Source organism: Gracilinanus agilis, chromosome 2 (genome assembly GCF_016433145.1).
Source record: "Gracilinanus agilis isolate LMUSP501 chromosome 2, AgileGrace, whole genome shotgun sequence".
Classification (NCBI taxonomy): Eukaryota; Metazoa; Chordata; class Mammalia; order Didelphimorphia; family Didelphidae; genus Gracilinanus; species Gracilinanus agilis.
The window spans coordinates 600,884,954-600,905,946 of record NC_058131.1 but is presented as its reverse complement, the minus strand read 5'-3'; the positions used below and the strand labels follow the sequence as shown (position 1 = coordinate 600,905,946).

The following is a 20,993-nucleotide window of genomic DNA, read 5'->3' as shown; positions in this document are numbered from 1 at the left end:
TTTCTAGTCCCTTTCCACTGAAGCATCCTTGGACTTTTCAAAGTCTTCTATACCTCTGATTCTGTATCTGTACAAATGGCCATCCCATTTACGCCTTCCTACATAAATCACTGATTTGACTTCAGCCTTTGGAGACAGATGTTTCTGTCTAAAACTCAGGTTCACTTCAGCTTGATTTGGGCCAAAGACATTGAACTCTGTCCAGGGGATCTTTTCAGTAAGTAGTTTCCTCAATTACAATCTAGCTGTGACTTTTAACCATAGCCTGAGGCCAACATATTCATGTTTCTAGTAACAAAGATGGATGATCATGTGGCTTTCTGTGAGCTATCTCTGGCCACAGAATGGTTCCAAAGGAGTGCATGTGTCACCCTCCCTGCTCCAACCAAGCCCTCAGAGAAGTTTTCTCTTTCTGAGAAGTAACTGGTGGGGATGAGGGGCTGTGTATAATTGGTAAGGGCAGGGGCAAAGTTACTTTGTGGCTCAATGGCGGGAAAGGAGGACTAATAAGAAAAAAAAGGAATCTCAGAATTACCCTAAAAGCCAACAAGTCAAACTTGATTAAGAATGTCCTCTACAAACCACCAAGTAGTTATCTAGCCTTTTCAGAAAGACGTTACATGACATGGAACTCCCTACCTCCCAAAGCAGTGCCATTTCCCTTTTGGCTAGCTCTACTTGTTGGGAAATTTTTCTTTACATCTTTCAAAACTAAATCTGCCTCCCTGTAACTTCTACTCATTGATCCTTGTCACTCCTTCTTGGGTCAAGCAGAATAAGTCTAATTGTACTTCCACACATCAGCTCTTGAATTACTTGACATGTTAACATTTATCCAAAGTTTATTCTCTAGGGCCAAGCATTTCCAGTTTATTCAAACGGTTCTCTTATTATATGGACTAAAAGTCCATTACTGTATTGATTACCCTTCTTTGACTATAAGCCCTTTCCATTTCATCAATATCCATGCTAAAATGGGATGTCCAGAACTGAAAATAATAATCCAGTTTTCGTTTGAATAGGGCAGAGAACAGGAGAATTAGTAGCAGGAATAATGGCTGAGAGCTTTAAGATTTGCAAAGCACCTTAATCTAAAGCATATACTTTGATCTTCACAATGACATTGTGATCCGATGCTATTACTTAGGTTTGTGAAAAATAATTTGACCTGCACAATATTTGAGTAAGCCCGTGCCCATCCTAAATCACTGATTTTATCTCTTTGTTAACTTCCATTTGATATTATTCAGTTTAATATGATTTCATGGAAGTTATGATGAATTCTTTTGTATTAAGACATTGATATACATTTAGTGAATTAGGGATAATCAACTAACCTTAATTTGACAATACAATCATCTTAAGATAGGTAGCTGAGTACATTTTCTTCATATTAGATTATGAAGTTTCTTAGGATATACTCCTTGCTTGAGCAGAGTTAAAGGGTCCCCACCTTGGTTTAGACTATTCAAATTCCTCATGGCACAGGGTATCAAAAGGATATTCCTCATAGCACAGGAAGGATAGATGGAAAGTCCCTGGCTATTTTGGGAGCCCTTTGTCCCTAGCCCCCAAACTCGATTGGCTAACCCTAGGAAGAACATGATTTTCTCAACTCTTCAGCAAGGGCATGAAGGTACATGATACAGTTCTGGGGACTCTTGGGGTCAACCCTGCTCCTGTCTAATTTCATTCCACTATTGAAAATGTATATTTTGAATGGTACCAGTCCAGAAGGGACTGCACTCATAAATTATTGTTTGAACTTTAAGACTATAAATATTGTATCTTAGAACAAGGGAGGGTCTCAGATCACGAGGAAGGTCTAAGATCCTATTTGTTGAAGGGGATCAGTTCCTTTAATAAATAGTTATTGGCTTGGAGCTCTGCCTCAGTTATTGCAGATTGGATAAATTTCTGGTGTTACACTGTTTAATAGAGTCTATGACTTTCTTAATTCAGGCTAAATTGGAATTAGCTTTTTTATGGCTCCCATTTCAAAACTCTAGTGATGTTGAGCTTTCACTCCAAGACAATCTCTTGATATTTTCCTTAAAGAAAGGAATTGTTTCTAGCCACATTTCCCCTGACTTACACTTGGGAAGTTGATTTTCTGAAGCCAAGAGCAAGAATTCCCAAGACTATTGAATTTCATCTTTGTCAGATTCAACCCATCATTAGCATCCTGAGACCTTTTTTGGATGCTGTCTCTCTCACTCAATATGCTTGTCATCTCTCCCAGATTTGAGTTATCTGCAAATTTGGTAAGCATGCCATAATAAAGCCAAGTGACATTTATATAATGTTTTGAGGCTTGCATTTTCTCATTTAATCCTCACAAATTATCCCCATCTTACAGCTGAAGGAAAAGTCTCACAGTGATTCAGTGGTTCAACTAGTAAATATTGGAGCACGGATTGAACCAAAGGTTCTAATTCCTACTCAAGGGATGTTTACACTGCATCATACCATCTATATCTTCATCCCTGTCAGTGATAAAAATAGTAAGTACACAGAGCCAATAATGCAATCCTCAAGGCATTTCACTAGAGACCTTCCTCCAGGCTGGTGTTAATGAAAGATGGAAAGGAAAGATAAAGGAAGTACTAAAAGGGGTAAAAATTGGAATTGAGAGAGAAAAGGAAGATCATGCTTTTTAACAATTAATTGATATTTATTAAGTATTAGTTTTAGGCACTGTGCTGGGAGCTGGGATGTGGAATAATTCCTGCCCCCAAAGAGCTTACAATCTTTCAAGAGCAGACAACATAGATACACAATGAATACAAGATACATTTGAGAAGGCATTAGTGGATGAGTAGGATCCAGAAAGGCTTCATATAGAGGTGGCTCTGGAGCTGAATCTTAAAAGAAGCTAGAGATTGTAACCAGTGGCAGTGAGAAGGAGAGTACCTTCCAGGCTTGGAAAAGAGAAAGTGTCATGTTTGAGGAACAAGAAAAAGGCCACTTTGAGCTGACTGTAATGTATTTGAAATAAATAACAGGTAGTAAGGTAGACTGGGCCAGGTTGTGAAAGGCTTTGTAAACAGAGGAGTTTATATTTGATTCTGCAAGTAATATAGAGCTTTTGTAGTTTTTAAGTGACTGTTTCTAACCCCAATTCTGTCTTGTGCTTTCAGAACATCACTTTAAAAATGGAGAGTTGGGGGCGGGGCGGGGGGGGCAGCTAGGTGAGTCAGTGGATTGAGAGCCAAGTCTAGAGATGGGAGGTCCTGGGTTCAAATGTGACCTCAGACACTTCCTACCTGTGTGACCCTGGACAAGTCACTTAATCCCATTTATCTAGCTCTTACTGCCTTGGAACCAAGATGGAAGGCAAAAGTTTAAAAAAAAATGAAAAGAGAGAGCAGAAGGAGGGGGGAGATTTGAAGAGAATGCCAACAAAGAGACCATAAGTTAATCAGTTACTTGGAGGATATTTATCTGGGAGAAGAAAGAAATTAGTTGGCCAATAATTATCTTCAGTCAGAGCTGTCAGATAGAATAAAGATTAAGTTTATTTTGCTTGATCCAGAGGGCAGAATTAAAAGCAATGGTGGATGTTGCATGGAAGTCGATTTAGGCTTACTAGAAGAAAGTCCTGCCAAAGAGAGGTGTACAAAAATGGACCTCTTAGGGATTCTGGGTCACTGGATGATTTCAACTGATGGCTAACTTGTTGGGGATGAAGTAGAGGAGCTTCTTGTGCTGATACTGTGAGCTCTGAAGGCCTTTCCAAGTCAGAGATTCTGTGAACAGAAAATGTGAGGTGAGCAGTCAGTGTCATGGAGGACAGTGACAACCTGGGCCAGGGCTTAGGAGAGTAAACCATTATGTAGGAGATTATAAAGCAGAGAAGGGCTAGATAGCTACTGTTCCACAAGGCAGAGGGAGATCAGTCAGTCTAGTCTGTTCATTACATTGTGCTTAGCATTGTGGAAGATCCTCCACAACAATCCTGGGAGGTAGGTGCTATTATTATCCTCATTTTAGAAATGAGGAAAAGAATGAAGGTTAAGTGACTTGCCTAAGGCCACACAGCTTGATCATAGGATCTACATGTATCATAAATCCCATTTAAGTTCATGGCATCACAGACTTAGAACTGGAAGAGCCATTAGCCATCAGTATCCTACCACTTCCTCCTGGGCAAGGCCAAAGGGCCCTGTTTACAGATAAGAAAACCGTGGCCCAGCAAGGTACAACATTTTGCCCAAGTTAGCACAGGTATGTTAGTAGTAGGGTCTTAATTTGAAGCTAGGTCCTCTATCTTCAAATCCAGCGCTGCTTCCACTATTCTAGGGTGACTCTCAGGGTCCTCAAAAATCATAATAACTCAGACACACTCAGAAGTCACCCCTAGAGTTCTCAAAAGCTAACTCTTTCTATTCATTCCTTAAACCCTTACCAGCCCTTTGGAGATTTGGGGATGCTTCCACTAAGCCCAGCCGAATGAGAAAGTGAGCCTCTTCTGCTCCCTCCTTCCCTCCCTTCCCCATGAGCCTGGTTCCCTCAGTCCTAGCCGTCCAGGGTCCTGGCAGATCCAGCAGAGCCAAGTAGGACAGGCACCAGCCCCCTCCCCCCTCCTTCCTTCGGCCTTTACTTACACCTGTGTCCTTTGCTCAGGGCTTACCCTTGTGCCAGGTCCCAGGCTGTCCCAGCCCCTCTCTCCACTGCCGGGACCTCCCTGCTGCCCCCATGTCCTGTACACATACACAAGGCTCACCGGCTAGGGGCTGGCGTTAGGGGACCGAGGGTTGGTGGCGGAGAAGAGGTGGCCTCACTCGTCCCGCAGATGGCCATCCAACCTCGCCCCACGCTAACCCACCCGGGTTAAATTCAACACCCCCGGTTCAAAGGCCCAGTCCCCTGGCCCCAGTCCTGTTCGGCTTTGATGTGCTGATGGGGCCTGGAAGGTGCTATTTCACACCTCCAGGCTCCGGATAAATCGGGCTGCCGGCCCCGCTGGCTCCTCAGAGTCCCCTAGCCTCTGCCATGGCCCACTCTCCCGCTGCACTCCTCAGCCCAGACTCCTGGCTCCTTCCGCAAGGCTGGGGTTGGGGGACTGCGCCCCAGCTGCCACCGCTGTCGTCAGACAGAGATTGCAGCTGCTCTCCCGCTTCCTCCTCAGACTCCTGGGGCCACTCCCCGCCCGGACCCCAAGCCCGCTTCCTCCCGGCTGGTCACACTCCCAAGGCGCCCAGTACCAGGACCGGCGTTGGAAACGCAGCGGGTAAGCGAGCCGGCAGGGGCCGCCTGGGCAGCGGGCAGCGGCAAAGTGCCAGCGAGCGAGAGAAGCTGCGGATGCGCAACCTGTCCAGGGCACTGCATGACCTGCGACGCTATCTGCCACCTTCCGTGGCGCCCGCCGGCCAGAGCCTGACCAAGATCGAGACCCTACGCTTGGCAATCCGCTACATTGGCCACCTGTCGGCCCTTCTGGGACTCAGCGAGGAGAACCTGAGGCGCCAGCGGAGCGAGGTTACACCCCGGGGCTGTCCTCTCTGCCCGGATGGACTGGGCTGCTGTCCCGACCGGACCCACGGCCTCAGCCCAGCCTCCCCGGTCCCTGAAGCGCGCTCTCCTCAGCTCCCCGATGGCTGGGAGTCGTCACCTTCCTGCCCCACAGCCGCACCCCAGATCCAGAGATGTGGGGGGCAGATCCTCGATGCGGATACTCTGATCCTGGAAGAGCAGGTGGTTGATCTAGACACGGCCTCGGTGCGTATCTCTTTCCCGCCTTTTCTCCTCTCCTTTGGTCACTTCCACCTTACCCCTCGTCCTCTTCCCCTCCTCTCCATAGGGACAAAATATAGATGGGCTGTGCTGGGTATACCAGGCTTCGAAGCCATAGCCCCTCTCTTGACTTCCACAATTCCGTCTGGCAGCTGAAGACCAGTCTGGCACCGGTGACTGGCCACTTGCCCAGTCCAGAGTGGGAACTGAGCAAGGGGTAGGGGCCAGGCTCGGGGTAGAGGGAGAGTGGGGGAGGGGAGAGGGTTGCTATTCCGTGTCAGACCTTAGCCAGGTTGTAAAAACCAGGACTTCTGGAATCCTCCTCTGTCCCTTATTCACCTGAGTAACCTCTAGCCTTTAACTCATCTCATCCCATTCGGGTGACCCTGTAGTGTGTGTACTTTGAGCTCACTAAAAGTGGATTGCGGGAAGGGGGCCAGGGAAGGGAGAGAGGAAGCCGAAAAATGATTCAGTGGTCGGAGCTTTCGTCAGTGTGGTAGGGATCCCATTAGTGGCATTTTCCACCACCCAAGGACTCCTTGACTTTATCCCTATATCCTGCACCCTCTGGGGATCTCCTGCCGAGGGAGGCGCCGGTGAGCCCAGGGAGGCGGCTCCCGAGTGAACTACATTTCTGACTAACACGCCCCCACCTCCTTTCCCCTACAGATCTTTCCCGGAGAAGTGCTGTCCTTGCTGGAGACCTGGGTGCCCCTCCTCCCACAGGAATGACCAGGCTCTCGGAAGAGCTGAACTCGAGTGGGAACACAACTGCCCATCGGTTGTCAGACTCGGAGCCCTTCACTGTCTTCCATAGTCAGGCGGAAGCGGTTGACCTACCTCTTAGAACCCAAACTCAGCCTTCCCCAGAGTTCCAGAACCGAGGAGCCGGATTTCAGAGAACTGAAAACAGAGCTGCGAGGTGGAGCGAGCTGGCAGGAGCAAGATCCTTGCTAAAGACTGTCTCTGCTGCCTTTAATTCGTCCTGAGCTCTTTTATATCTAGCTCTCAGTATGTAGCTAAGGACTTGGGCTCTAGGCTTCCATGGGGAAATCAGGTACTACCTTACCTGCCCAGCTGTGATCTCGAGATACCCCCTGGGAAAAAGGCTCAAGTCATTCCCCCAGGAGAAGGGGTTAGAAGCTGGAGGGATTCACTGGCACCTTGGACTTTAAAGGATGGAGAAGGGAGGAAGGAGGAGATGTCTCCTCTGTATTTATTTATTTGTGAATAATAAATCAATTGCTCTTGAATGTTGTAAACTGGAAATTCCTTCTGCCTTAATGGCATAAATTCTTTCTCTAATGCCCTTTCTGAAGTCTTTCTGAGTCTTCTGTTGTGTGAGTGGGGGCAATAATGATTTCTCTTCCCTAAGAGCTTTTCCTCTTCTGCACCCCTTATCCAAGAGGGAAAATATGTGTGTGAGGGGTTACCTTCTCAAATCATCTCTTATTATTCCTGATCAAAGTTTCAAAGACAGTCACCTTAGCCAATTGAAGCAGCTTTGTTTTGGAGCCCAGTGCTCTGCACAGAGTAGAAGGTTCAGTCTAAGATGATGGGGTTCAAAGAAAAGAAAAATCAATCCTTCCTACCTTCCAGGAGTTTACATAATATTGAATGCAATCATTATTTCATTCCATATATACGGTATTTCATTTAATATTGTAATTCCTTCTTGATTAATAAAAGCATATGTACCTTTCTCTCTAAGAACGTCTTCCCTTCTGCCTCAGTCTGGGGTATTCAATCAATCCTTCAACATTTGTTGTTTAAATGAATTAATGAATATCTTCATTATGTGGTGTGTACCTGGAGAGAACCAAAGGCCCCTGTCAGAAAATAGGTCCCAGAGGGGAAGCTGGGTAGCTCAGTAGATTGAGAGTCAGGCCTAGAGACGGGAGGTCCTAGGTTCAAATCCGGCCTCAGACACTTTCCAGCTGTGTGACCCTGGCCAAGTCACTTAGCCCCCATTGCCTAGCCCTTATCACTCTTCCACCTAGGAGCCAATACACAGAAGTTAAGGGTTTAAAAAAAGAAAAGAGAAAATAAGTCCCAGAAATGCTTTCTTTCGCAGAACCAGCTTAAAGAGCTTTGAAGAAGTTGGGGGGGGGATGTCCTGGGCTTGTTATCCATGGAATGTCTCAGACCTTAACTTGCACTTATGGGTGGAGGAGACATAGTCAGCAGGTCAATGATGCTCTTGGTCCAGCATATAGGGTGGGAATGGGATTCCTAGGACAACTCCCAGAGGCAGCTGATAGTATAGTAGTCAGAGTGCTGGGCCTGGAGGTGAAAATACTTCAGTGCAAATCCAACCTCAGTTATTTACTAGTACCCTAAGAAAGTCACTTAAGATGTTTACTTCAGTTTCCTTGCTTGTAACATGAGGATACTAATATCACCTACCTCCCATATAAGATATTTATAAAAGGTGCTTAGTACAGTGACTAGCACATAAATGCCTATTTCCTTTCTCCCCTTCCTGTGGCAGTGACCATTTCATGTTTTGTCTTTGTATTACTAGCTCTTATACACATAAGGACTTAATGTTTATTGTATTAAATTGCTGAATGAAGTTTATAAAGGTCAGAGGCTTTTTCTTTTAAAGAAAAGCAGGAGTTTATTGAGAGCTAATTAATATGAAGCAATTTTAAAAGAGTTCTCTTTTTACATTTTATCTTTATTATCATGCAAAACACACTTCCATATTGGCCATTGTTGTAAGAGCACACTCATACAAAACCAAAACCCCCAAATAAAACCATAAATATACTAAGCCATAGGCTCTTAAATAAAATTAGTCCATACCCTCAAACACTAAGCTGTCACCAAGGAAGCAGAGGGATGGGACTGCCATTTCTTCATAGATCTAGTTGACTTTCCAAAGATCAAACAACTGTTTGAAGGAAGCTTAGATTAGCTTTAATATGCTGTTCTCTTTATTGTCACTAATTTCCTTTTTAGTGGCTGCACTAATGCTTCTGCTAAAAAACACAGGATACATAGATTCTAAGTCAGAGATGGCAAACCTTTTAGAGATGGATGCCATGCCCCTCCCCCTGAGTGCTGGATGCATCCTGCCCTACCCTTTCCCCACACAGGAGAGGGAGAAAGCACTCCCGTTGGGCTGCTGGGCAGAGAGGTGGGTGAAATGAGGAATGTTTTCAGCCAGTGTAGAGAGAGTGGGGAGAATGGCTAGAGAGCTCCCCTCCCCTCCAGTTCTGCTGCCTGTGAGCCACCCACCTTACCCCCTGTGAGCTCCCATTGGGCTACTGGGCAGAGGGCCAGGGAATGTGAAAAAATGTCATCAGGCAGGATGGAGAGGGGAGGAGAGCAGCTCTGTCCAAGTCCCTCTGCCTTTCTAGTAACTGGGGGGAGGGGGCAGTGCATGCCCACAGAAAGTGCTCTTTGTGCCATAGGTTCACCATCACTGTTCACACGCCATTCCCACCCTAGTTTAAATGATGATTCTCTTTCATTGAGCCACATTCTACCTTCCATTTCTCCTTGCTTCTCCTATTTCTGTTTCTTCTTTCTTTTTTCTCTGTTTTTCTTCCTTTCTCTTCCTTCCTTCCTTCCTTCTTTTCCTTTCTCTCCTTTCTTTATTTTTCTTTTTCTCCCTTCACTTCTCTTTCTTTTCTTCTTGTTTGTTTTGTTGAGGGCACCATTATCCTTCTAGTTGCTTGGGTTCACAGCCTTGGAGTTATACATTATGGCCTCTTTCTTTTCTTTCCATACCCCATAGCCAATCAGTATGTTTTGATCTACCTCCTCAGCATCTCTGGTATCTGTCCCCTTCTCTCCACTCTCACAAACATCACCATATTTCAAGCCCTTATTGAATTTCTCCTTTGGACTACTGCAATTGTCCCTTTAGATCTCTTCCCTCTCCAACCCATTTCTCCACGTAACTGCCAAAATGACATTCTTTAATTACAGGTGTCATCATGTTGTTCCCTCGCTCAAAAAGTTTCAGTGGCCTCTAGAATCAAATGTAAATTCATCTCTTTCACATTTCAAAGACTTTCACAATCTGGCTCTTCTTTACCTTTCCAGACATTCTACTGTGACCCCCTTCACACACTCAATGATTCAATCAAACTAGCCTCTTTGCTATTTGTCACACTTCTCCCATCTCTGTATCTTTGCATGGTCTGTTAACTGCTCTATGGACAGTTGCCTACTGGCCCATATCACAGATGCATGACCCTTCTAATGGATGAAGTATTGAATAAGGAGTCCAGAATGAATGTTAAAATTCTATTTGCTCTATACCTATTCCATGTGGTCTATATATTTCTAGAGCATGTTTTAGAGTCTAAAGCTTGGTTCATGAGAGTTGAATTAAATCAGAAATTCATGAACATGAAACTCTGGCAACTTCATTTTTAGATGAGCTTATGAACACCTATGCAGGGGAGTTTCTCCAAAGCGTAGCCCAAGTCACAAAAGAGCAGGCTCTTGTCTCTATGAGAACAAATCCAACACGAAACATGGGATGATGAGTCAAAGTATTTCCCTTCTTCCTTTCCTCCCTTCTTTGCCTTGACAATGAATGGCAATGCTCAGAAATCCCAAAGCACTGAGCCAGGAGCAGATGTAACAGATAGCATCTGGCTTCCCCACCAGTCACCACAGTGGAGTCTCCTCATATCAGAGGAGCATCTCTAATGCTTGCTAGAGAAGGCACTTCTGTATGAAAGAGGAGACCCGGTAAAATACATCACAGAATTCTGGATACAGATTTGGAAGACCGAAATAATCCTTTCTGTCTCTAGACAGCTATAAAATAAAAATCCTACAATAAACTTCATTTGGACATGTAAATCTTGTAGCGGGCTTTTCTCCCTTTCCCCTTCCTAGTGATTTAATCAATCAATCAATCGACATATGCTTATTAAGTGAATTCTAATGTGCCAGGCACTGAGCTAGGCGCTGGAAATAAAAAGACAAAAATGAAACAGATCTTGCCCTCAAGGGGAGGGAGGAGACTATGCAATACATATTCTATACATAGAGATGTCAAAGGCTGATAAAAGGTCTTTTTTCTCTCTCCTCTCAATATATATATATATATATACATATGTACACATATGTGTATATCTCTATATCTACCAGGTTTTTTCTGGGCTATTGTCCCAGATGGCATCTTCTTTAACCCTTTTTTATAACCTGCAGGAACAGGTGGTACAAGATTGTTCTCCAGAGGGCCCCCCCCCCAAAGTGAGAGTAAGCAGGAAGAGATTTGAAGATGATTGGGAGGAACTCCATAGGAGTGAAGTCCTTGATCATTTCATTTCTTTTTTTATTTTATTTTTTTTTGTCATACAAAACCCACTTCCATATTGGTCCTTGTTGTCAGAGCACACTCATCCATAAGCCAAACCCCAAATAAAACCCAAACTGCACTGATGTGAAAGGCAACTCCAACAGTTCTTTCTCTGGAGGTAGAGAGCATTCCTCATCGTAAGTCTTTCGGGATTGTCCCAGATCATTGCATTGCTGAGAGTAGCCAAGTTTTCATGGATAATCATCGCCCAATATTGCTGTTACTGTATACAATTTCTTAGTCATTTTACTCCCACATGGCCACCAAAACATTGCCTGTCAATTCAGAAGGAAGAGTCCATTTCCCAAATGAAGGGTTGTCCCCATTTTAGTAGTCCTAAGGGATTATTTTATAGTCTCTCTTAGGGTGGTTCAGAACCAGATCAGCAAGGCTTTCTTTCCTCCTGAATCTTTTAAAAATCGGAGGCTTGGGACTGTTTGCACATGAGTGTAGAGAGAATCTTTTGCCATTGTGCCACAGCCCTTACTTCCAGGGAGCTGGAGTGGGGCAAGTTGGTGGGGCAAAATGATAAATGATCCTCCCTCAGTGGCTAAAGTAATTCTGTGTTTTGCTAAAGGCTGAAGACGTAACATGAATTGATGTGAGCTGCTTACCTAGTGCAATGTTTCAGGGATTATGTGGGACACCTAATGCACACTCAGCCTATACTTGAAGGGCTGTGTTTGACCCCTTGAAGGATCATATGATTCACAACTAGAGGAAAACTTAGAGATCACTTAGTAGCAAGGCATTAATCTTCTGGGGGTTCATTGGAAGTCTAGAGAAGCTTATGAATTCCTTCTTATGATGCTTTTAAATGCATAACATAAAATACATAGGATTACAAAGGAAACCAATCATTCTGAAAAAGTTATTGTAATATTTAAAAAAAACCTTCACAGGGGGCAGCTGGGTGGCTCAGTGGATTGAGAGCCAGGTCTAGAGACAGGAGGTTCTGGGTTCAAATTTGACCTCAGACATTTCCCAGCTATGTGACCCTGGGCAAGCCACTTAACCCCCATTGCCTAGCCCTTACTGCTCTTCTGCCTTGGAACCAATACCCAGTATTGATTCTAAAATGGAAGGTAAGGTTTAAAAAACAAACAGATTCACAGATCCTAGATTAAGAACCCTTCATCTAGTATAACCTCCTCAGGTAATTTATGAGGAAACTCACTGAGACAGATAAAGTAGCAGAGTTGACTTGGAATTTGGATCTAAATGAATCAATTATATTGGGAGCACCTTGAGAGCAGGATTTGTTATATCTATTTTTGTGTCTTTTGCTGAAAAGTGATTAATCAATGTGAAATGAATCAAATCTGCTATAGCACTTTCTCTACCATTTGATTTGACACTTAAATCACTGCCTTCTATTGTTTTGTTTTGTTTTTTTTAAACCCTTACCTTCCGTCTTGGAGTCAATACTGTGTATAGGCTACAAGGCAGAAGAGTGATAAGGGGGCTAGGCAATGGGGACTAAGTGACTTGCCCAGGGTCACATGGCTGGGAAGTGTCTGAGGCTAGATTTGAACCCAGGACCTGCCATCTCTAGGCCTGGCTCTCAATCCACTGAGCTACCCAGCTGCCCCTCCTTCTATTGTTTTTAATTGTATCATGCCTCTTAGTCTTTTCTCCCCAACCAGACTGTAAGCTCCTAGAAGGCAGAGGCTTCTTACCCTTCTTCTGTGTCACCCGCCTCATCTTTCTAGTATGGTATCTTACATTGAACCAGTACCAATGGAAAGAAAGTGAACTCTTCAACATTAGGACAGAATAACTGAGTAGAGGAAAGGGATTTCTGCTTGTCCCTGAGACACTGATTCATACTTTGGTCCATAAAAGAAGAATGAAAATTTTATCAGCAGCACATTCACAACTTCTTGAGTTTCTAAGGTGTTTTTCTAGCAGAAAAGAAGGAAATTTGAAAGAAGAAAATCAGAGAACTGGACAGGATGTTAGAGATAACTAGTCCAACACTTCATTTTTTAGATGGGGAAAATGAAGCTCCAGGAGGGTAATTGATTTACCATCTTCTGACTCTCAAACCAGGGCGCTTTTCATTAAATTACTTTTGAGCTACTATTAAACTACTTTTGAGCTATTCAATTCAAGGGCAAGGGCAGGTCTGTCTGTCTGCTTTGAATATTTGCCTGGATCATTGCAGCTATTTTCTAATTCTAATTCTAATTTTTTAAGGAGAGAGCATCAGCTAAGGAAAGTGGATGCCCGTACTGTACCTGTATATACCAATGAAGAATAAGATTTACAAATTCATAAGATGTAGAATTGGAAATGACCTTTGAGGTCATCCATTCCAATTCCCTCATTTTACAGATGAAGAATCTATGTATGACCCAGAGATTTTGAGTGGCCCAAAGTCACATTACTAGTAAATTTAACAGAGTTAAAATTGGAACACCAAGTCCAACTCTCTTTTCTTTTTTTTAAAAACCCTTTCTTCCATTTTAGAATCAATACTGGGTATTGGTTCCAAGGTAAAAGAGCAGTAAGGGCTAGGCAATGAGGGTGAAGTGACTTGCCCAGGGTCACACAGCTGGGAAGTGTCTGAGGTCAGATTTAAACCCAGGACCTCCTGTCTCCGGGCCTGGCTCTCCATCCACTGAGTCACATACCTAGCAATCCCCTTCAATATTCTTTATATTGTGCTGCACTGCTTCCTAAGGGGGAAAAGATCATCATCCATAGATCATTTCTCAAATAAGAATATTATAAGACTCTGCAGTACTTCACATTTTAGAGATAAAATCTTATTTCTGGGAAAACCTAAAACATGGATCATTTCAATCAACTTTGAGGATGAAGAACAGATATTTTTATCCTGCTCTACAACTTTCCTCCAGCCACCCCCACATACACCCACTTAAATTCCTTAGACAAAGATGATATTATCTGAACCAAAAACTCTCTGGGTCAATTCCTGGAACTGAATGATCAAGTCACAGAAGCACAGCTTTTTGAAGTGGGAAGAGAGCTTAGAGGTCATCTAGTCCAACCTGAACTTAACAGAAATCCCCTCCCTAACATTCCCCATTCAGCATGAAGACCTTTGTTAAAGAAACACAAATTTGAGTTCCTATTCTATGAATTCTTCAGTATAAGGGTTTGCCAATTTCCTTTTACAAGAGACTTGTGTATTTGGAAGTTTTTGCTTACATCCCATTGAAATCCATCTTTTTTGTCATTTTCACCCAGTTTTTCCTGGTTCTGTCCTTTTGGGCCAAGCTAAATAAGCCTAACCTTTATTCTACATGACCTTTGAAAGATTTGAAGAATGCTGTGATTTTCCCAAGTCTTCTCTTTCTCAGGCTTTCTTCAGTTGGCCCTTGTCTGGTTGATGGAGTGTTCCTTCTCCTTACTGGTTACCCTCTTCTAGACCTCTTCAGTTGGTCTCTAGCCTTCCTAAAATGAGTGGTCCAGAAACAAACACAATACTTCAGATGTGATCTGAGCAAGGACTCAAGGCAGGGAAGGACTATTACTTCCGGTGTTATGGTTGGTCAACCATGGCATTTAAAGTGACCTTTTCCACCATGTTTCTTCCTTCCCCAACTTGGATCCGTCTTGGATGGGGTGGCAGGGAGATCTGTCACCACTTTGGGATACCTTTCCTCTTCTACCTACTCCTTGCCCAAACCCCTGGCTTTTGGGCTGCGCAGAACACAAGCTAGATGCTTGAATGATCACAGAGTTTGCATGAGAGGAGAGTCACTGGGCCTGTTCCTTATTTATGTCTGCCCTGCCTCCATCCCCTCCAGACTCTGGGACTGTCACCTGAACTATTAACGTGATCTAAGGTTCTCTGGACCCTAATATTCACCCCCTCCCACGGCATCTGTATGACTTCTCTGGCCTTCCTATTTGCCCTTGGCTGAACTTTACGGGTTGTCTTTTCCATTTGGAGGGTGACTTCCTTTAAAACAGGGATTATGCCATTTTTTCTATTTTTATACTCGCTCTCAGTATAGTGTAACACAATAATGTAATATAGTAGGTGCTTTAATAAGTACTTAAAAAAAAAACCCAACCCTTACTTTCCACCTAAGAATCAATACTGTGTTTTAGTTTCAAGGCAGAAGAGCAATAAGGGCTAGACAATGGGGACTTGCTCAGGGCTGGGAAGTGTCTGAGGTCAGATTTGATCCCAGAACCTCCTGTCTCAATCCACTGAGCCACCCAGGTACCCCCTTTAATAAGTACTTTAAAAAATTCATCCATTTAATAATTGGTGCTCGTTACCAGGAAGTATTTCTTAACTCCTCTTTATTCTAGTGCCTTCCCTCTATTATTTATTTTCTGTTTATCTTGTAGATAGCTTGTTTGGATATATGTTTGCATATTGTCTCCCCCATTAGATTGTAAGCTCCTTGAGGGCAGGGGCTGTCTTTTGTCTCTTTTTGGTGCTCAGCACAGGGCCTGGGAATTGTAGGTGCCTAATATTTACTGATTGATTGATGAGCAAAGAGTAGGTGAGAGAGGCTGGACCTATGATTTCACTGTTAAAAGGAACTCCTAGCTGAGTAAATTCTCCCAATACAGATTGGCACCTTCTCTGTAACTTAACGTTTCAGAGTTGTTGGTTTTTGAGTGGTTAAGTGGTTAAGTGACTTGCTCAGGATCAGCCAGTCTACACCAGTGGTGGGACTTGGACCCACATCTTGGCTCCGAGGCCAATTCTCCTTCCACTCAGGAAAGTCGCTGCTAAAAGATCATCCGTGAACAGAGTGGACAAGCGGCCTGCGTTTATCTGGGGAGCCAGGTTGATCCATAACTACAAACCTAGTTTCCAAGTTACGTGGACTGGACGGTGATCCTGGGCCCAGATTGGACTGCAGGCATCGAGATAAGCTGTCTCTGTGTCCCTGCCAGTGTCTTTATGGAGCCCACTTTATTGTGGTGGGAATAAATGGGGTGGAGGGCTACTGATGCCTTTCACGGAGGAAGTGGAGAAGGTGTCATCCAGGACCTGTTTGATCAGAGAAGGAGCTGATGCAGCCACGCAGCAAGAGCGCTGGATCATAAATCTAGAAGCTGCCCTCCAGCACGCTGACTGACCTCCGAGGGACTTGGAACCTCGAGTGAGGAGAAGGGATGGAGGGCTGTACCAGAGGACTGCAAGGACCCCCATTCGTGACAACATGATAGAAATGGAATTCACGGAGATAGGCAGGTTTGTGGAGAGGATGAGGAGGCAGGAAACCAAAGAAAAGCCGGCACCCCTCATTGTTCGGGGAGTTTGAGCTTGTGGGATAAAGTGTTCTCAGAGGTTTGAGAAGAAAGCTTGTTCCTCCCAGTGGGGCTCAGGGAAGGCCTCGTGGAGAAGGCAGCATTTGAGTTGGACTTGAAAGGACAGGCCTAAGAGGAGGAGGAGAGAGAAGGGACCAAATTCCTCCCGTTACAATGCCACATAAGCAAGCTTGGTGACAGGGAGGCTCCACTGCCCACTGGGTGTCTCCCTTGGAGAGTCGGGGAGCCTTCTCTGGAGATGCAGTGAGGGTGCCCCACAGGGAAGCACACTGGGCCAAGCCCTCTTTGGAGCAGTGCTCGGGCGAAGGGCTCTGGGAGACTGTTTCAAGCTCTGCGGGGACCCAGAAGGTCCTGCTGGAAATCCTGCCTTACGGATGGCGGCCTCCCACATCTGGCCAAAATATAGGGTGTGCGTGGCAGCTGGATACAAATGAGGAACGTTTCCTGGGAGGGCTGGAGCTCCAGCAGGAAGGGGGCGTGGGAGAAGCTCCACTTCCCAGCCCCATCTCCCTCCGCTCCGGACTACAGCTGCCTTTGGAACTGGAGAACCGTCTGGGCCGCGTTATTAGCGCCGAGGCGCTAATGGAGATTCACACCGAGGTGCTAATAAACAATCACCTCCTCCTTTCCCCTCATCCAGGGCCTGCGAGAGGGGGGGGGGAGGAGGCTAAAGAGCCCCAGTTACCTGTGAAATGACTTGCTAATAACTTTAATTCCTTCATTTTCGGAGCAAAACCTTTGACATTCAAATGTCTTTGCCGGGCTGGCCGCCGTGTGGGGCTTTTCTCTCTACCCCGACGCCGGAGTCGGTTAGGATCCTGCCTTCCCCGCGGGTGGGAGAGAAGCCGGAGGAAGATGGGGGAGCGGGGATGGCTAATGAAATCAGACTGCCGCATGGCATTAGGGCCAGCCTCCTCACTACCAACACTTTGGGAAGGCTCCCAGGGGATGGACTCCTCTCTCTGACTCAGCCGGGGGCTCTGCTCCATTTCCTAAGCCTCCCCCTCCCCTCCCCGGGTGGTTTCTCTCTGAGCCAAGTACCAGCCTTTAGAAATCAAGGCCTCCAAACGCTTCCCTCCCACCCCTCGTCCTTCCCTCCTCTGCTCTGGTCTTGGGAGAATCCGGGCCCTCCTTCCCAAGGCCAAGCCTCGGGCTCCTAGCCGTCTCTCCCTTCTTTGGGGAGCCTCGTCCTTTCCCACAGGCTGCCTAAACGCGTGTGCCCGGCTCTCCTTCGGTCCTGCCATCCCACCCCTGGAGAGCCCCATCCCGAGTGGCACCTCCACGTTTCTGGATCTCACACTTCAATAAAAATGTCTGAGCGGCCAATCCGATCCCAATAGCTGCATTTTACTCCTCCGGAGATTATATGCACAGAACTTCTGAACTAACCACCATCCATCCCTGAGAAAATCGACCCGGGGACAAATTCTAAAAAGGATGCTCCAGGGATGAAACGCGATTCGGTCTTAGACCCGCGCCTGTGGGAGGGAGGGCTGGGAAGAGACTGGAGTCGGGGAGGCCGATGAGGAGGCCATGGACATGCCTCCAAGGCAGGAGGGAGCAGAGAGGAGCCACCGGCTGGCAGCTTACAGAATATGTGAGGCGAGTGATAATGAGAAGCGGAATAGAGTGCTGAGCTTGTGAACCTGAGCCGGGCCAGATTGGACAAAAGCAAGGAAGTTCCAAAGAGGGTGGCTTTGGGGGGGAGATCATGAAATGAGATCTGAGACTCAGATCCCCAACAGCCCCCTCCGTTCTGCTAGGAGGTGCTTGTGGCAGCCACTAGGAAACCCGGGAGGTGGAGGGGACCGTTCTGGGGGAGCCTGCCTGCCCCGACTGCGGGTGTCTCAGCAGGGCTTAGGGGAGCGCCTTTGTTCCATTAAAGAGATGACCCCAGGGTGATTTAATCTACTAGTTACAACATTCTTTAGCTTTCTTAAGTGCTTACCGTAACTATGATAGTTAGCATTAATAACTACAATAACTTTTGGTAAAAAAAAAAAAAGCTCCATATATAGTTGTAAAATATAAATTTAATTCTGTCTATAATTATGGAAGCTAAATATAAAGCTGCAAAATGAATTATAAGTGACAAATATTTTATGTGATACATTTTGTAAGAATGAAAAGAAGTCCAACAAGACTTCCTGTGCTTACTCATTTCTTCTTTAATTTTATTTTTATTACCACGGAAGAGCCACTTCCACCCTGGTCCTTGTCAGCCTCATCCATCAGCCAAACCCCAAGTGAAACGGTAAATAGGAGGCGGATGGCCGTCCCAGGTCACCGCACCCCCCCCTCCCCCCACCGTGGGCGTTTTCATGGACAATCCTCGGTCACTACAGCTGTGACTGCCCACAATGGCCTCCAGGTTCTGCTTCTTTCGCTCTGTATCAGTTCCTGCAGATCTTTCCAGTTTTTCTAAAACCATCAAGCCATGGTGTCGAAATACTGCATATACTATTAGACTTGGTTGATGTGTTGGTTCTATTTATTTTTTTCACCCTTACCTTCCGCATTAGAGTCAATACTGTGTGTTGATTCCGAGGCAGAAGAGCGGTAAGGACTAGGCAATGGGGGTCAAGTGACTTGCCCAGGGTCACACAGCTTCAAAGTGTAACCACATAGCTTTCCCCTATGTTGGTTTTATTGAAATTTTTTTTTTCTTAAAAAAATCTTTATTACAAAGGATGAATTTGCTGGGTAGCAAAGAGGAACAGAAAGAGTTGAAAATAAATATGACAGGGGGCAGCTAGGTGGTTCAGTGGTTTGAGAGCCAGGCCTAGAGACGGGAGGTCCTGGGTTCAAATCTGGCTTCAGACACTTCCTAGTTGTATGACCCCAGGCAAGTCACTTCACCCCCATTGCCCACCCTTGCACAGTATTGGTTCTAAGGTGGAAGGTAAGGGTTTTTTAAAAAAGAAAAGAAACATGACAGAGGAACAAAAAGAATCAATAAAAATTTAGCAAAAAAAAAATCTTTTTTCAAAGAAAGGCTTAGGGGCAGCTTGTTACTCCACGGATAGAGAGCCAGGCCTAGAGAAGGGAGGTTCTAGGTTCAAATCTAGCCTCAGACACTTCTTAGGTATGTGACCCTGGGCAAGTCACTTCACCCCAGTTGCTTAGCTCTTATTGCTCTTCTGCTTTGGAACTGATATTTAGTATTGATTTTGAGACACAAAGTCGGGGTTTCAAGAAATAAAGTAAGGCCTTCCTGAAGTAAGCCTAAAGTAAGGCTCCTGATCTCAGGAGCCAAGCCAAGAAGGGAGACAAAGACTCAGGAACAGGCGTGTGATTTTGGAGTCAGAGAACCTGCATTAAAATCTGATCCTGTGTGACCTTGGGCAAGTCACCTACATTTCTCAAGGCCTCCGTTTTGCCACATATAAAAGGAGGGGGTTAACAGGATGATCTCTAAAATGGGAATATTGAAGAACGATGTTCGACAGGCTGAATCACAAAATAAGCCTGTGTTTTTCTTCACCTCTTTCAAAACACAACCCAAAAAACGGTAGCTGATTGGCTAGCAAAGGTACAAAAAACGAGGCGGTGTTTGTGTAGACGCAGGGAAGGCGCTGCTCCCAGAGCCTCCGGGCCAGTTTTTAGAAGTGCTTCTTGGGTTACCGGGTGAAGCCGGGCCCAGGCAGCCACCTGCCTCCTCCGCACCCTCTCTGGGCCGTCCCTACAGAGTGGGCTCTAAAGCCTCGGGAGGCCTGCAGGGCTCTGCGGGGGCTCTGCGGGGGCTCCTCAGCCCGGGCCTACCTTTTTTCCAGGCTTTCCCTATGGACTAGAAGTCGGAAACCCGAGGTGAGCGCCACAGGCAGGGCCCGTCCTCCCGGCACCCTCCCCGTTCCCCGGCTGGCAGGCAGAGACCCCAGGGACGGCTCGCTCCTGGCCCGACCACCAGCCTGGGTTCGGGTCAGAGTGACCCCAGAATGCCAGCGCGCTCGGCCACTCGGAGCCGGTCGGGAAGCTCTGCTGCTTCAGTAACAAGAGCAGGCTCATCCCCGAGTCTGGCATGCCCGGATCCAGGACCCAGAAGGCTGACCAGGCCGCCGGCTCCCAGCTGGTTCGGTGCCCTGCTGGAGCAGACGCCTGGCACCGGCCTGGCACCTCCTTTTGCCCGAGAGCTCAGCCTTTTCCTAGGCATGCTCCGAGCCAGACCCCGTCCCAGGTTCAGACCCTTCTGTCTCGCTGGGGTGACCTGAGCTACAAAAATGAGTTTTTCTTGGATTTCCCCATCTGCCTTTGGTTCGGTGCCTTCTCTAGATCTGTCTGACAGAGTCTGGGGAGCCTCGCTCTGCTTCCTCCCGGTACTCCACTGTCTCAGCTTCAGTGCCAGCCTGTCATTCCCATTAGACTCCTGATTCGTTCAACCTAGGATTCATTTTATCCTAATTGGATCAAGAGTCACACTGTGGAGGAGTATCACTGTCCTTCCTGATGGGAGCCCCAACAAATATTCAGTTTCCCTTAATGGCCTATTATTGCTCTATCATTTATACATGTTCTTCTTTATAGTTTTTTATATTTCTAGCCTGAACAGAAAGGCAAGAGCCTAGAATTCTATGCATCTATTAGTCTTTGTCTTTAGTATTTGTCCTAAATTTGTCTTTTTTTCTGGATTGGTGACTAGGTCTTTTTCAAGAAGGGTCTATAC

General features: G+C 45.8%; 1 protein-coding gene across 1 annotated transcript; it reads left to right on the top strand.

Moving 5' to 3' along the window:
- Nucleotides 1–4,995: 4,995 nt before the first annotated feature.
- LOC123234211 (mesoderm posterior protein 1-like) lies at nt 4,996–6,468 on the top strand. The gene is made up of 2 exons (XM_044660142.1): nt 4,996–5,721; nt 6,406–6,468. The coding sequence occupies exons 1-2, from the start codon at nt 4,996–4,998 to the stop codon at nt 6,466–6,468; spliced, it is 789 nt and encodes a 262-aa protein (XP_044516077.1).
- The last annotated feature ends 14,525 nt before the right edge of the window (nt 6,469–20,993 follow it).